This window comes from Phaseolus vulgaris, chromosome 7, assembly GCF_051622355.1.
Source record: "Phaseolus vulgaris cultivar YP4 chromosome 7, ASM5162235v1, whole genome shotgun sequence".
Classification (NCBI taxonomy): domain Eukaryota; kingdom Viridiplantae; phylum Streptophyta; class Magnoliopsida; order Fabales; family Fabaceae; genus Phaseolus; species Phaseolus vulgaris.
This window is the reverse complement of record NC_143504.1, coordinates 36,702,846-36,720,448: the sequence shown is the minus strand read 5'-3', so window position 1 is coordinate 36,720,448 and position 17,603 is coordinate 36,702,846. Positions and strand designations below refer to the sequence as shown.

The following is a 17,603-nucleotide window of genomic DNA, read 5'->3' as shown; positions in this document are numbered from 1 at the left end:
GCTTGTGAGAATGGTGTTGTGAATCCTCTAGGTGGGGAGGCAGTCTCAGGCTCGTCTACATCGTGCCATCCACGACGTAACTCCTTCATGCGCTCTTGCTCCGCTTTCGACGCTGCCATTGCTTCTTGCAGCCCTTGCATCATGCCCATGAGTTGTTGCATGGTCATCTCTTCACTCCTAGCGCGTGCAGGTGTTGTGGTCATGGCTTTCTGGAAACTCTCTTAACTTATCTGGGTGTTGAGAACTGGAACTGAAAAACTTGCGTGCTGGGACTGATGTTTTATATCGGCCCCACGGTGGGCGCCAATGTTCCCGCCGGTTAACCAGGATCGTCTTTGCGCGTGGCTTGTCATCGCGAGCTAGGGCACCTTTGTTTTATTCCGTCTGTGAGTACCTAAAAAGAAGTGAACAAAGGGGCGACCTCGCGGCCGTTTGCACTCCGACGATCAAGTCAGCTAGCGAGAAACATCAAAGGTGACGCACCTCCGTATCGAAACACCGTAAACGAATGCTCTGAAGGTGGTCAGAAATAACTGAGTGACTAAAACTGTGTTGCCCTAATAGCCTTGTGCTCACAGTGGGTGCGCAGCGAAAACAACTAGGTTTTGTGCTGTGTAACTATGAGAATTAGGTCAAAACTCTCGTCCCCCTTCAAATGCCCCAAGGTCCCTTTTTATACATCTCTCATGTTTAAAGCGCGTTAAAGCGCATTGAAAGCGTATAAAAATATTCCTTAGAACGTTCAAATCTTAACTGAATTAACGCGTACCTTGGCAAACTTTCACTGAAACCTTTAATGAGCACGTGCGCATTGTCACGTGCCCTTCTGACTTGATCGTTATTCTGCGCAGAGGGTCCCACAGTGCCGCAACCCAACTTAGGATTATTCCACTGTGTGAGCCCTCTTTCCTCGAAGTGCTTCTGGCGCGTGGGGTGACTTTCTGGGTGCCAACTCATGCACCCCAATCGCTAGTGACTCGCCCTGGGGTGTATCTACCTTTCTCTCGTATCATGCACGTGGTTCTCCCCTGGTCATGGCCCTCTCATGGGTCGTATCTGTCCCAGGGTCTCCCAGCAGTGGCGTGGATACTTCACGAGTCAGGTTTACCCCCTACCGGTACTAGAACTTATGGCCTTGAAGCCACCCTTCTTTGTTACTGTTCTGAGCTATCAAGGTCCAAGGCTTCCTCACGGTGTCGCCCCCTCCACGGTCTTTCCTACCCATGGGCATCGGGGGTTAACACCATCGATATCTCCGCTTGGCTATGTCTTCTCTTGGCGACGCCTTCTTTCGGCGACTGTTCCTCTTGGGCAATGTCTTTGCTTGGCAATGCCTTTGCTTGGCGATGCCTCTCTCGGGCGATGCCTCTCTTGGGCGATGCCTTTCTTGGGCGATGCCTATCTTGAGCGATGTCTCTCTTGGGCGATGCCTCTCTTGGGCGATGCCTCTCTTGGGTGATGCCTCACTTGGGCGATGTCAGACCACCTGATCTTCCATTATCTAACACGTCCGTGACACACAAAGCGGCGACAACCGATTATGTATGCCGCAGAACGCCACTTCCATAAACGGCGACTATGTACACCGCAGTACGCCACTTCCATAAACGGCGACTGTGTTGACTTCTTGACCACCCACCTTTCTCTTGTCCACGTCATCACACCCGATGACCTGATCGGTACAGTCGACTCAGCTTATGACATTTTGTTGGGCAGACCCGCCCTAAACAGATTGAGGGCAGTACCCTCCACTCGCCACATGAAGATGAAGTTGCCAGATCTTAGCGGCAAGGTGATAGTCATCAAGTCAGACCAGGAAGAAGCTCGAAAGTGCTATGAGAGTAGTTTAAAAAAGAGGAGCGTGGTCATGGTGATTGAACGACCACCTGTATCAGATTCGCCAGTAGAATTAGAAGCATTGGAAGAGGCGACGCCACGCCCACAGAAGATGAGCCAGAGGAGGCGATGCCCGATGCAACCATTGGGGTGACGCCGATGGAAGAGGACTCCACGAACGGGTCTCTTGCAGAGAATGTGCAGAACGAGCAACCCCAACCAGAAGGCAACGTAGTAGAAAGACAAATAGGAGGTAAGGCATTCAAATTAGGACGCTTTCTGAGCCCAGGTGAACAAGAAGAGGTAGTTGCAGTAATCTCGCGCCACTTAGATGCTTTCGCGTGGACTGCGACAAATATGCCGGGTATTGACCCAGATTTTTTGTGCCACCGTCTTACCATGGACGCAAAGGTTCGCCCTGTGAGGCAAAGAAGGAGGAAGTTCAACGAGGAGCGACGCCTCGTCGTGAAGGAAGAAACACAGAAGTTGTTCAGCGCTGAACACATCAGGGAGATACAATACCCTGAGTGGTTAGCCAATGTCGTTATAGTGAAGAAGGCGAATGGGAAGTGGAGGATGTGCGTTGACTTCACGGATTTAAACAAAGCATGCCCCAAAGATTCGTACCCACTGCCCAACATTGACGCCTTAGTGGATAACGCCTCGGGTTGCAAGATGTTGAGTTTTCTTGGATGCGTTCTCAGGTTACAACCAGATCAGGATGCATCCCAGGGACGAAAGCAAAACGGCGTTCATGACAGAGACGAGAAGCTACTGTTATAAGGTGATGCTGTTTGATTTGAAATGCAGGCGCCACCTACCAAAGGCTGATGGATAAGGTCCTGGCACCCATGCTGGGAAGGAACGTGCAGGCCAACGTAGATGACATGGTGGTAACTTCGCACGAGAGAGGACAACATGTAGCTGATCTGGAAGAACTGTTTGCTACCATATCAAAGTATCACCTCAAGCTAAACCCAGAAAAGTGCGTTTTTGGTGTGGAGGCAGGGAAGTTCTTAGGTTTCATGCTCACGGAAAGAGGGATACAAGCGAATCCTGACAAGTGCGCAGCCATCATCGCCATGAGGAGTCTAACCTCAGTGAAAGAAGTTCAACAACTAACGGGGCGAATGGCAGCATTATCGAGGTTCGTGTCAGTTGGAGGAGAGAAAGGCCACCCTTACTTCCAGTGCCTCAAAAGGAATAGCCGTTTCGCATGGACAGACGAGTGTGAAGCAGCGTTTCTCAAGCTGAAGGAGTACTTGGCGATGCCACCTGTGCTTTGCAAGCCACATGTAGGCATCCCCCTCCGCTTGTACTTCGCGGTGACTGAGTGGGCCATTAGCTCTGTACTTGTCCAGGAACAAGACCAGGTGCAGAAGCCCATCTACTTCGTGAGCAAGGCCTTACAAGGCCCAGAACTGAGATACCAGTCACTAGAGAAGGCGACACTAGCTGTAGTATTCTCGGCACGAAGGCTTCGCCACTATTTCCACAGCTTCACAGTGGTGGTAATGAGAAACCTTCCCATCCAGAAGGTGCTCCAAAAGCCAGACGTGGCTGGAAGGATGGTTCGCTGGGCAGTGGAACTGTTGGAGTTTGACATTCGATACGAGCCCAGGGGATCCATCAAGAGGCAAGTCTATGCAGATTTCGTGGCAGAGCTGTCACTAAGGGGAGACCCCCAAGAAGGGGAATTAGGGTCACAGTGGATGCTCTCCGTGGATGGGTCCTCCAACCAGCAGGGGAGCGGTGCTGGGATCATCTTGGAGGGGCCTAATGGAGTGTTGATTGCACAAGCTTTGGGCTTCGGCTTCAAAGCAAGTAACAACGAAGCGGAGTACGAGGCGCTAATCGCTGGGATGCTTTTGGCCAAGGAGATGGGGGCGCAAAGCCTCTTGGCGAAGAGCGACTCACAAGTAACAGGGGAGTATCAGGCGAAGGACCCACAAATGGCTGCATACTTAAGGTACGTCGAGGTGTTGAAGAGAGCCTTCGCTGCGTTTGAGTTGGTGCATGTCCCCAGGGAGCAAAATGCCAAGGCTGACCTGCTTTCCAAGCTGGCCAGCTCAGGCAAGGCGGGAAGGCAGAGCACCGTAATACAGGAGACCCTCAAGACGCCGCGGAAGTTTGTTGCAGACAACAGGGTGGACGTCCTTCATGTTAGTAGAACAAGAGGAAAACCAAGAAGCCATCGCTCTCTGAGCCATGGTACGTCAAAGGCACCCTGCATCAGTACTTATGCGGCCTCGCCAGAAGAAGAAAGGGGCGTACAGATATGTGCTTTGGAGGAAGGCGACACATGGATGACCCCTTACAGGCGATACCTAGCTGACGGAATTCTCCCAGCAGAACTAGAAGAGGGCAAGAAGATTAAGAGGAACGCCGCAAGGTACACCCTGGTAGATGGGATATTGTTCAGGCATGGGTTTACGCACCCTATCTTGACATGTGTAAGCGGCGACGAGTGCACAAGGATAATGGCTGAGCTCCGCGAAGGTATTTGTCGGAGCCACGTGGGAGGAAGATCCTTGGCATCCAAGGTAATACGTGCATGATTTTTCTGGCCAATAGTAAGAGAGGATTGCGTACGATACGCCTAGCGTTGCAAGCAGTGTCAGATGCACGCTGATTGGCACAAGGTGCCGCCAGAGGAACTGAAATCTATATACAGCCCATGGCCATTCCATACTTGGGGGATCGACATCCTAGGCCCATTCCCATTAGGGATAAGGCAGATGAAGTACTTGATCGTTGCCATCGAGTACTTCACCGTGCACAAGGTACAACACTTTGTTTGGAAGAACATTGTGTGTCGTTTCGGGGTACCAAGGCGTTTTATTTCAGACAATGGCACCCAGTTCGCGAGCCAACAGTTGGGGAAACTATGTGCAGAACTAGGAATCAAGCAGGTGTTTGGATCGGTCGAACACCCTTAGACAAATGGGCAGGTCGACTCAGCAAACAGAGTTTTGTTGAGGGGTTTGAAACGCAGATTAGAGAAGGCTAAAGGGGCGTGGACAGATGAAGTACCAAGGATTGTATAGGCTTACCACACCACGCCTCAATCCTCCACCATGGAGACACCCTTCAGCTTAGTGTACGGATCGGACGCCATGTACGGATCGGACGCCATGATCCCAGTGGAGATCCACGAGAGCTCGCCCCGTTTCCTGTGCTTTGTGGCGGAAGAATCCAACGAAGAAAGGAGGGTGAACCTGGACCTGATAGATGAAGCTAGAGAAGAAGCGAAAATTAAGGTTGAGGCCGTGAAGAGAAGAGTGGAGCGTCAGTACAACTCCAAGGTGAAGCTGCGAAAGTTCCAGGTTGGTGATCTGGTCGTGAGGAAGGCCCACCCCTACGAATTAGAAAACAAGTTGTCTCCCAAGTGAACTGGACCGTTAGGATAACCAAGGCCAAAGGGAATGGTTCGTATAAGCTAGAGACTTTAGAAGGGGGTCCATCCCACGTAGCTGGAATGCGGTGAATTTAAAATTTTATTTCAGTTGATGTTATTCCAGTTGAAGTTTGTAAAGGGGACACTCTTTTTCCCTCCCGGGGGTTTTTTAATGAGGTCACCCAAATAAAGAAAAAAGAAGTTTAAGATATCTTTGCCCTAGTTTTCTTTTCTCGTATAAGATCGAAGGTTAAAGAAACAAAGACGAAAACTTGAGGCGCCACCAAGATGAGACGTCTCCAAGAAGAGGCGTCGCCCAGATGAGGTAATGCCAAGATAAGGTGTCGCCAACATAAGGCATCGCTAAGACAAGGCGTCGCCAAGATAACGATGCCAAGACAAGGCGTCACTAGAACAAGGCGTCGCCAGCACAAGGCATCACCACCAGATAGTCAAGCGAAAGTCAAGATAACAGGTATGTCTAGTATGAGTTAAAATTCGGGAGCCTAGTCCTTGATCAGGGGTTAAGGGATTCTTTCGAGACGCTCCCTCCTCAAGTATGAACAACTAGCCCCGGTAACAGATATCAGTATAAGTTAAAAACCCGGGCGCGTAGTTCTTGATCAGGGGTTAAGGGATTCTTTCGGGACGCCCCCTCCTAAAGTATGAAGAACTTGCCCCGGTAACAGATATCGGTATAAGCTAAAAACCCGGGCGGGTAGTCCTCGAGCAGGGGTTAAGGGATTCCTTCGGGACGCCCCCTCCTCAAGTATGAATAGCTGGCCCCGGTATCAGACGATAGATGCGAGCTAAAACTTGGGTGCCTGGTCCCTGAGCAGGGGTCAAGGGATTCCTTCGGGACGCCCCCTCCTCAGGTAGGAACAGCTAGCCCCAGCGTCTGATGTTTAGAGCGTTACACCTTGGTGTTTTCAAACACCCTGAGGACGATACGGTGTTGCGGTAGCAAGCCTCTCCTCAGTCGTGGGCACCAAAGGCAAAAAGATAAGGGCTGAGTTGCCCTGGTGTTTTAGACACTCCATGGACGATACGGTACTATGGTTTAGACCTCTCCATGGGCGTGGGCACTAGAGCGCGACTTTTGTCCCAAAGTATTTAGACACACCGAGGACACCCAGAGTAGGTACCTCCTCGAGTGTAGACACCCAGCGCAAGTGAGGCACCAGAGAGGAACAGATATAGTCCTCCCTCGCCTTCGAGTGATGACGAGGCCCTAGTAGAGACCAAATCCTTCCTTGCCTTTGGGCAATAACGAAGTAGGCCACGCTTTTATGAGGAAGATTCCTCGTAGATACGGAGGCCAAGTAAGTGTCTTAGTGGAGAGACCAAGGGAAGGGTACGCCTCACGACTTAAAAACGGAGAGTAGGAGAGGAGATCACGTGCTACCTAAAGAGTTAAAGTCGAACACGATGAAGGGGAATATCCAAGGTAACGCACGCGATATAGCAAAGAAAGCAGAAGCAAACTTTTCAAAGGGGTTTAAACTAGAGGGGGGTGAATCGTTTAAAGGGGTTTTCACAAACTTTTCAATGCTAGAATGAACTTATTTCTGAAACCAAATGATTCAGCAAATCAGTTAGCCAAAACAGCAAGCAAAACTGTAATACCAGGAAAAAACAATCGGTTGTTTCTTCGAAACAATCGGTTGTTTATACCAGCAAACAACAAACAAACTGAATTTAAAGAGTTAGGGATAGAAAGATTGTACACAGTTGTTTATACTGGTTCACTCAAAACTAGATCTACATCCAGTTTTCTCAGAAACCCTGAGGATATCCACTAAGCAATCACCACTTGATCACTTACACCACAACTAAGAGAATGACCTTGAACACCTCAAGAAACACACTCTCCTTGGCCAACACTAAGATTGTTGATCTTGAACACCTCAAGAACACACAACCAATCTCAGTAACACACACAAACGAATTGTTCAGCAGTTTACAAAGATTACACTTGTTACAGATGGAAATCTTAAATCAATACAAGCAGAATCCTATTCAGCACCTTGATCAATCTCTCAACTCTTTTGCAATCTCAGAACTCTTTTAAAAACTCTTAGATCAAAACTATGTTTCAAGATTCTTAAAACATTAAAACAGTTTTCCAGAATATATCTAAGAATATAATTTGTTATCAAATCTTAACAAACTCTTAATTTGCATTTAAAGTTGATTGGTCAAAGCATTTAATGACTGGAGCGTATTCTGTTAAAACATTTAAATCTCAGTCAAAGAAAACATTTTTTCTGTTATGGTTTTAAAACAAACAATCGATTGTTTCCTCGAATCAATCGGTTGTTTTGTTACTTAACAAAATCACCATTTCAAAAACAGTTTTCAAACTTTCTCAAAACACCTAAGTGTAAACAATCAGTTGTTTCAACTTAGTTTGAAAAACATTTTGCTTTGATAAAATTGAGATGCTAATTGCTTTGAGATTTAATCTAAGGGTTGATTACAGCATTGAACTACCTCAGAACAAAGCTAAAACCAGCACAACAACATCAAGCAAAGCAGAGGCTTCATCATCCTTCAAAGGATTTGGATTCTTCAAAACATTGAACACCACTTGGTTCAACAATCTCCCCCTATTTGATGAAGACAAATCCCTGATGCTTGTGTTGTTCTTGATTAAATCTGAAGCAATTCCTGCAATAGAACTTTGAGTAATACATTGAACTTCTGATATGCTGTTAGTATACAGATTAACAATTAAAGCTTAAACATCTAATATCAGAACCAAATAACATCACTCAAACTGTTTTTAACAACTTTGAAAAACAGAAACTTAATACAAATTGGAAACACAAACACAGCATATATCTCCCCCTATTTGTCTTCACAAATAGACAAAGATAAGAGATAAAATAAAACATTGTTCCAATTACATCAGAAATAAAACAGCAATAGCAGAAGGAAAGAAATTTTAAAACCAAAAACGAGAACAGCCAAAAACAATCGATTGTTTCGATGGCCAATCGGTTGTTTTTCTCTCAGTCTTCTTCATCAGCAAACTGAAGGTCAAAGATTTGATTCTGGACAGCTTCAATATGTTCGTCCAGAGTCATAAACCTTGCATCCATGTTGTCAAACCTTGTGTCTATCCTCTGAAAGTTGCTAACACATAGATCATGAAGGCTTCTTTGATTTTCAGCAAAGGTATCTAGCCTATTCACCATGAGTCTTTCAAAAGGAGACATGGTTTGCATTCTTTCTCCTTGATGTTCAGCATCAACACTAGGTCTTGCATCTCGAAAATCTTCAGCTGGATCTTCATGTTGAACATCCATGTCAGCACGTTCATCTTCTTCAAGGTGAGCAGCACCACTTGATGAGGCACCATGATCACCATCCTTACTTAACCATTTTCCACCTATTTTTGTGAAGCCCATCTTGCTGAGTGATCCATTGTTCAACTCTTGAGTTGACTTGACCAGCTCAGAAGTTTCATCTTCAAGATTAACTTCAAAATAGTGTAGAAACTTAGATATTAAAACAGCATAGGGATAGTGATAATCGCCTAACCTCATGGCTTTTTGCATATGTTTCTTGGAGATGCAGAAGATGTAAACCAGATCTTCTTCAGTCAACACAGAGTGGTTACTCCCTCTTGGAGTTAGGATCCAAGTTACAATGAGAGCTAGCAACCTCTCATCAAGCTTCAAACCTCCAACCGAACATGTGCTAACTTGAGATTGATTGTTCTTCAAGCAACTTTTGTAGAACTGGATTTTGTTGAAATCTTCTACCACACCAAGGTTTCCTTTGTTGATTCTTAATCCAGAGAACTTAAGCCCAGCTACAGCAGCCCAAACCTCATGGGTTATCGACATCTCCACACCTTTCACATGAGAGACTAAGTTGTTTCCCTCAAACTTCAAGTTGGTGTAGAAAACCCTCACCAAATCTGGATATATATTTCCTTTGAGCTCCAGAAACTTTCTGAGTGATTGGTCTTTGAAAAGCCTCCTCACATTGTCAAGCTTTTGACTTTCAGCCAGTTAAAGCACACAACCTTGGGGTTGTTTATCTTCTTGACACTTGTTTCATATCTATACTTCTCAATGAGTTCGGTGTCATCAGAAAACCAGCTTTCAAGCCTTCCTCCAGACCTTACAGCTCTGGTTTTGACTCTTTTAGAGGTGGGAGGGGTTGATTCCATGACAGCAGAGATGAAAACTCACTTCCCAGAAATTTCAAGAGATGGTGCAAGAGATGTTGCAAGAGATGTTGCAATTGGTTGTTCTTGATGAAAGAAATCTGCACCTGATTTTATAGTAGAAAGAGAATCAATTTGAACTTAATTTCATTCAATGGGTACCTCATTTTCAGAGAGAGGACTTGACTTTGTTCTGCACTGAAAATGTCAGAAAAAGCTGAAAATCACATGGTCTTCATATGTGCGCTTTGACTAGTCATTAAGGCTCTTGAATTTCCAAGATTTTGGAATATATTCCTTTATGACTGTTGTAAAACCTTTCTGAACTTGATCAGCTTTCAACACAGATCCTTTGACCAAGATTCTCCCTTTGAAAAAAATATCTGCAACGGTTAGAAATTTAAAAATCAGTTAAATCAATTTCTACACAGTGCTGTCAGACTCAAAACAATCGGTTGTTTTTCTGCAACAGTTAAAAACTTGATTTTTCAATTTTTAGCCATAAACAGAAATAGATCAAGGCACATGACATTGATTGAAAGACAATTAATCATAAGAAAGAACTTTGAAACAGAAATTGAGAACAAATAAAAGGAAGGTCTTATCCTTTTGTTGTTTCTTCAATGAGCCAATTGCTTGTTGATCAAGAAAACTTCTTTTCACTGTTTTGACCTTTTGCACATCATTGATTCAGCTTCAATGACTGCCCTTTTTCTTCAATTGCTTGATCAGAAGGCTCAAATCTTCCTTTTCTCTTCATTTTTCCTGCATAAACAAATTCAAGTTGCGAGATTTGGTCCCCTTACAAATTTGGGTCCACTTGGCTTTTCTTTGTTGTTAGAAACATCACATCCCTTAGGAATCCCGTTCATAAAACCTTTAGGAACATAATATTTTCTAATTTTGCAGAATCTAACAGGGTGGCCTTTCTTCATGCAGTAAAAGCATGTAACAACCGGTTGTTTCGTCTTAACTATCGGTTGTTTTTCTGATTTTCTCAAAAAACTTTTTGAAAATCTATCTTTCTTGTTCTGTGGATTGAAGCCTAAACCAGCCTTTCCAAAAACAAAGCTTTGAGATGCTAGAACATTCTCAAAGTTTGACTTTCCTTTTGAAAGCTTGTCCACAGTTTCAACAAGATAGTGAACCTTTTTCTCAAGATTTTCACAATTTGTTCAATTGAGAGTATCACACTTGCAAGAGGCATTTTTGAAATTTTTTTCCAATTTTTCAAAATCACTTTTTCTTTTCTCAGTTCCTCTTCAAGTGATTTAACTTTCTTTTCAAGCCCATTGTTAGGATCTTTCAATCGGTTGTTTTAAAGAACCAATCCATTAGCTTCATCATGAGTTTCTTGAAAAGCTTCAAGCAATTCACTATAGTTTTGTTCATTGAAGGAAGCACATGAACTAACCTCACTTGAACTGCAAGAATCATCATCATCATCCTCAGCAACTAAGCATATGTTGGCTTTTTCATCTTCACTTGATGAAGAGCTTGATGATGATACTTCATTTTCATCCCAAGCAATGTAGGCTCTTTTTGTCTTGCCTTTCTTCTCCTTGTAGCTTGTCTTTTTCTCTTTGCTTTTGTTGGGACAATCAGCCTTTATGTGACCTTGCTCACCACAACCAAAACAAGTATAGTTATTTGAATTAAATTCATTGGGTTTCTTGTTTCCATACCTATCCTTGTTGTTGTCTTTGTTGCGGTTTCTCTTGAGGAATTTGCTGAATTTTCTTGACAGCAAACTTAGATTTTCCTCATCACTATCATCACTTGAATCTTGTTTTCCCTTGTGTTTGGATGCTTTCAAGGCTATGCTCCTTGTGTGCTTATCTTCACTTTCTTGAACATTGAGTCTATTCATCTCTAGCTCATGTTCCCTAAGCTTTCCAAACAAAGAAGCAACACTTAGTGATGTTAGATCTTTAGATTCGGAAATAGCAGTTACCTTTGGTTGCCATGCTCTATCAAGACATTTTAAGATCTTGATGTTCAGCTCCTCTTTATCAAACGTCTTATCAAGGCTCATAAGGTGATTGATGATGTGTGTAAACCTTTTCTGCACTTCAGCTATGGTTTTTCCTTTCAACATTCTAAACATCTCATACTCTTGGATGAGAGCATGCTTTCTAGCTCTTTTCACATCATTTGTTCCTTCATGAGTGACTCCCAAAGTATCCCACATTTCTTTTGATGATTTGCATTGTGAGACCTTGAAAAACTCATTAGAATTTAAAGCAGAGGTTATAATATTTTTGGCAATGCAATCGAATTTGGCCTTTCTACTTTCTGCATCAGTCCATTGAGACCATGGCTTCTCAATGACAGAACCATCTTTTTCAAACATTGGGATAAAAGGGCCATTTTCAATTGCATCCCAAATTCCTTTGTCAAGAGATTCCATAAATATTTTCATTCTAACTTTCCAAAACTAGTAATTCAAACCACAAAACAAGGGTGGTCGGTTTATTGAGGCACCTTCCCCAAACGGTTGTCTATCAGCCATTTTGAAAGATTTTTAGGATCAACTTGAATGACTTACAAGAACCAAGCTCTTGATGCCAATTGTTAGAAAAGATTGCTTTAAACTAGAGGGGGGTGAATCGTTTAAAGGGGTTTTCGCAAACTTTTCAAAGCTAGAATGAACTTATTTCAGAAACCAAATGATTCAGCAATTCAGTTAGCCGCAAAACTGTAATACCAGGAAAAACAATCGGTTGTTTATACCAGCAAACAACAAACAAACTGAATTTAAAGAGTTAGGGATAGAAAGATTGTACACAGTTGTTTATACTGATTCACTCAAAACTAGAGCTACATCCAGTCTTCTCAGAAACCCTGAGGATATCCACTAAGCAATCACCACTTGATCACATACACCACAACCAAGAGAATGACCTTGAACACCTCAAGAAACACACTCTCCTTGGCCAACACTAAGATTGTTGATCTTGAAAACCTCAAGAACACACAGCCAATCTCAGCAACACACACAAACGAATTGTTCAGCAGTTTACAAAGATTACACTTGTTACAGATGGAAATCTTAAATCAATACAAGCAGAATCCTATTCAGCACCTTGATCAATCTCTCAACTCTTTTGCAATCTCAGAACTCTTTTAAAAACTCTTAGATCAAAACTATGTTTCAAGATTCTTAAAACATTAAAACAGTTTTTCAGAATATATCTAAGAATATAGTTTGTTATCAAATCTTAACAAACTCTTAATTTGCATTTAAAGTTGATTGGTCAAAGCATTTAATGACTGGAGCGTATTCTGTTAAAACATTTAAAGCTCGGTCAAAGAAAACAGTTTTTCTGTTATGGTTTTAAAACAAACAATCGATTGTTTCCTCGAATCAATCGGTTGTTTTGTTACTTAACAAAATCACCATTTCAAAAACAGTTTTCAAACTTTCTCAAAACACCTAAGTGTAAACAATCGGTTGTTTCGACAAAACAATCGACCCATGGGAGGGCCACGACCAGGGGAGAACCACGTCCATGGTACGAGAGAAAGGTAGATACACTCTTAGGGCAAGTGACTAGAGATTGAGGCGCATGAGTTGGCGCCCAGAAAGTCATCCCACGCTCCAGATGCACTTCAAGAAAGGAGGACTCACACAAACGGATTAACCCTAAGTTGGGTTACGGCGCTGTGAGGCCCTCCACACAGAATAACGATTAAGTCAGAAAGGCACGTGGCAATGCACACGTGTTCATTAAAGGTTTCAGTGAAAGTCTGACAAGGTACACGTTAACTTAGCTTACGTATCAAATGTTTCAAGGCACATTTTTATACGCTTTCAATGCGCTTGAACGCGCTTTAAATGCAAAAGGTATATAAAAAGGGGCCTTGGGTCAATTGAGAAGGACAGAGTTTTTAACCTAATTCTCGCAGTCTTACACAGAAAAAACCCTAGTTGCGTTTGATGCGCACCTACTGTGAGCACAAGACAATTAGGGCAACCCAGTTTTAGTATTCCAGCACAGTTACTTTCGACCACCTTGAGAGGGTGTGTCACCTTTGATGTTTCTCGCTAGCTGACTTGATCGTCGGAGTGCAAACGGCCGCGAGGGCGCCCCTTTGTTCACTTCTTTTCAAGTATCACGGACGGAGCATAACGAAGGTGACCTAGCTCGCGAGGATAAGCCACGCGCAAAGACGATCCCAGTCAACTGGAGGGAACAGTTATATCACTATAAAGAACTATTTTAGAAAAAATAACACTCCAATATTTAATAAAGAAAATAAAAAAATAATTTAAGAGGTGAATTAAATATTTATATTAGGGTTAAAATAATTTATATTTGAGAAATGCATATATTATATTAATCTGAAATAAATTTTATATGTAATTAAATAACTAATCATATTTTATAAAAAATAAATATCAAAATAATATTATTATTTAAATGTGTTCCTGCCGGTTGACTTAGCGCAAGAGCGTTGCCTCGTCACGATCTTCCTCACCAGCTTCACGCCACGTGCCCTTCTAGTCCACACCACAAAAGCCTCTCTCAGAACCTGAAAAACATACGGTGGTGCCTCTGCGGCCGGTGGCGCTCCGACGCTCAAGTCAGTGACACGAACACCCAAAACTCAGAGAAAAATATACTCTGTAGAACCGTACTAAAGTGCACACAACCCTAGCAATGAGCCGTAATGAAAAACGTACCTCTGCAAATTCTGTTAAGTTTACCTTTATAGCTAGGTTTTTTCTCTCTCCAAGCCGTTATGCTTTTGGACGCGTGGCTCGCATCCAACCCTGCACGTGTCGCCATCTAGGTTGGGATAGCAGGTACCATCCAGCCCTACACGTGTCATCATCTGAGCTAGGGTAATTCGAGCGCCATTTCCATACTGCATCCAACCCTACACGTGTCATCATCTGGATTGGGGTAACAGGTAGCATCCAACCCTACACGTGTCGTCATTTGGGTTGGGGTAACTTGAACGTTATTTCTGGCGCAACAACCACCTTACCGAAACTATACGCTTGAACTTACTCTTCTGAGCCTCCAGCGGTTTCAACTGAGTTCACTGGGAGATTCGGCAATGTGCTCCTTGCGGTGACGTCAGACCACCCGATCTCCCGTTATTTAACACGTCGATGACACACAAACCCGGCGACAACTGACTATGTTCACTATAGAACGGCGGTTCCATGAATCAGCGACCATGCCCACTCCCAGACCATTCGTCTCTCACTTGCCCACGTGTTCTGTTGAGCACGCCCCACACGGTCACGTGCCAAACACGTCATCACCTCCGATGTCCTGGTCGGTACACAAGCCCTCCAATCTTGACCTGCGATTTGATTAGCGAAAAGACTAAAGAGAGGAAATATCGGCGACCTACGTGGCGCCGCGCGTTGGCGCTCATACTGTTTACTGATTTGACATTTCACCAACACCTTCGATCGCACAACACGTGGACGCATCAACGACCATTACTCATTGCCGTTTGCGCTTCTCGCAACGTTCGAAATTCTTAAAACCTTCGCGCCACTTCACTATTTCATCATCTTATTCTTCACTTCAAACCCCATGAATGCCCTAGAGAAAATACTTCAGCGAACGCTTCGTCTCATCAATCACCATTTTTCCAAACGCTCTTTTGATCATTAAAAGGTAACTTTTTTATCACTCCCGCTGATATTAGTTGCATTTTAATCGGTTTGCATCATCCATTAACTGTCTGATGCATACGTTGTGGGAGGTTTTCTCTGTTTTGCTTTTTCTTTTCTGCGTTTAGGGTTTCTGAACCTTTTCTCTGCGAGCCCCCCTTGTTCTTCTATCTCCTTCTCTTCTGTCAAGTCTCTCTGCTTACAAACTCTCATATCTTCCCTTTTCGTCTCCTTGCAGCTTCCTTGATGGCTCGCTCAAAAATCACACCAAACCCTCCTCCATCTCCTCGCAACCCTCCGACGAAAACTCGTAGGGCAAACCCTTCCTCCTCCCGCGACCCCCCAAGGGACCCTAACTTCCCTTCTCAGTTGCTGAGGCCTCTTCTCGTGCACTGTTAACTGTCAAATTTTGTGCTGGTTGGTAATTGTTGGCCTCTTTGTGCAGATATAATGCTGGGCAAGGATAGGATGGATGAGCTACGCTCTATAGCCAAGCTCCACAACCTTGCGGTGGGCTCCCAAACTGTTCTGAACTCTGTTGCAGAGATCGCAGCTGCCTGAGGTCAATCTCCGCTAGTCGGCCCACCCGCTGCCGCTGCTCTTCCAGCCCCCCAACGCAAAAAACTACCACTCAAAAAGGCTAAGAGAAAAGCCCCCAAGGTGGTATCAGATGAAGAGGCAGACGAAAGCACCGAGGATGGGCTAGTCTACAAGAGGAAAAGGAGAGTTGTGATCGAGCCCCCAGCAACTGAGAGCGCCGCTCAAGACTACGTCGAGAACCCCCCCAGCGCATCCACGCCGTTCGAGTCCGCTGGGATGTTCTTGCTTCAAACGCCTCAGTCGCTGAAGATGTGCCTGATCAACTTGCTGATACGCAAGCCTCTTCTCGAGCCGCAGAAGAACTCCCTGCCTCACCACCATGCCTTGAGATTCCTCTCGCCATCCAACCTTGCGAGGGTGGTGGTGAGCACCAACCTTCAGCTCCTCCTACAATCCCAAGCCTCCCCGCTCCTCTCCAGGAAGCCTTGAAGTCTTTCACCGTGCGCCTTAGGGCCATGGTTGATGATTGTCTTCCCCAAATCGTCGGCAAAGGGCTAAGGGACTCCTTGGAGAAGTTCAAGCTTGATAATTGGATTCATCAGGAGGTGGCGAGCACCGCAAAGTTGAGGCCAAGAAGATGAAGTGCGACATGATGATGCAAGGCCTCGAGTTCTTGCGGGTCGAAAACGATCTCAAAGACGAGCTTCAAAGCGTGCGCAAGGACAATAAAGAACTGCGCAAGAATCTTCACGACAAACTTTAGGACGCCGTCGAGCTGGAGAATAGAATCGTCCCTCTGAGGGAGAAAATTGCCACGTTGGAGAAGGCAAAGAAAACCGACGCCCAAAAGATGGCCAACCTGGAAAAGAGGTCGATTGAGAGGGAGCCTCTTCTGGGTAGAGTCGAAGAACATCGGGATAAGGCAAGCAAAGAGTTAAACGAAACGGCCACCGAGCTTGCTCGAATTCGTGAAGAGAATAGCGGATTCAAGAAGAAAGTCGACGAACTTGAACTTGAAGTCACCCGGGTTCGCGAAGAGAACAACGGGTTCAAGACAAAGATCGACGACCTTCAGCTTGAGGCTGCCCAAGTTCTTACTTCCGGGTTTGGAGCAGCTTTGGAGCAGTTCGCCTGCAAATTTCCCGATCTTGACCTTTCGGAGTTTTCGGTGTACAATGAAGTGGTGGATGGCAAGATCACGCCACCGATTTAACTGCCGCTCTCATCTGCCATTTCTACTTTACTGCCTTTTGAAAACTCTTGTATTTTCTCTTGACTTGTATGCAATAGCTTTCCTTCTGCTCGAACTATTTGATATACATGTGTATATATTTATGACTTCTAATTTTATCTGTTGTGCGATTAATTAGCTCGACTGGCTGGTCTTTACTCAGTCCGATTAACTTAGCACAAACTGGCACTTAATTCTCTGGAAATCAACTTAACTTAGGCAAAACGGTTAGTCTGCAGCAATGACGTTTAACGCGAAACCACTTACTTGGCAATAAGGGCGTGTGTCGATCTTAATATCTGCAATCCCATTCGCTCGATCTGCCGAAGGACAAGCTAATTTCTACCTTATCGTCCAAAACTTCGCTGATTTGGCTCTCGCCGCGTAATGTTCTTTCTACTTTAATCTCAAGCCATGGGTTTCCGACAACGCCGTTTCCCTTTAACTGCAAATGTTCCCTGCGGGACCATCACCTGGCTCCACCTTTGCTCATCTGGAAGGAGAGCTGCCTTCCGGATCTCCCTCTACCTTCCCCGAGTTCTTGACCTGAGATAGCTTAAACCATTGTCCCCTCATCTGGGGGTAGAGCCGCCTTTCAGATCCTTCTCTACCTCCCTGAGTTTTAGAACAATGGTTTAGGTGGTGAGGTGTTCTCTGCGAACTTCCCCCGACCACCCTTTAACTTCTAATTTAGCTGGTCTTACTAGGTCAATATTGGTGTTTCACTTGAGGGAAAGGAGTTTTTTCTCCAACCCTCCTTTCCCATACTTAAGATTATTAA

The 17,603-nt window shown here is 44.6% G+C and overlaps 1 protein-coding gene across 1 annotated transcript; it reads left to right on the top strand.

The window, feature by feature from the left end:
- The first annotated feature begins 2,918 nt into the window (after positions 1 to 2,918).
- On the top strand, positions 2,919 to 15,612 carry LOC137829121 (uncharacterized). Its single transcript, XM_068635915.2, has 2 exons — positions 2,919 to 4,335; positions 15,497 to 15,612. Exons 1-2 carry the CDS (start codon positions 2,919 to 2,921, stop codon positions 15,610 to 15,612), a joined length of 1,533 nt encoding a protein of 510 aa, XP_068492016.2.
- The last annotated feature ends 1,991 nt before the right edge of the window (positions 15,613 to 17,603 follow it).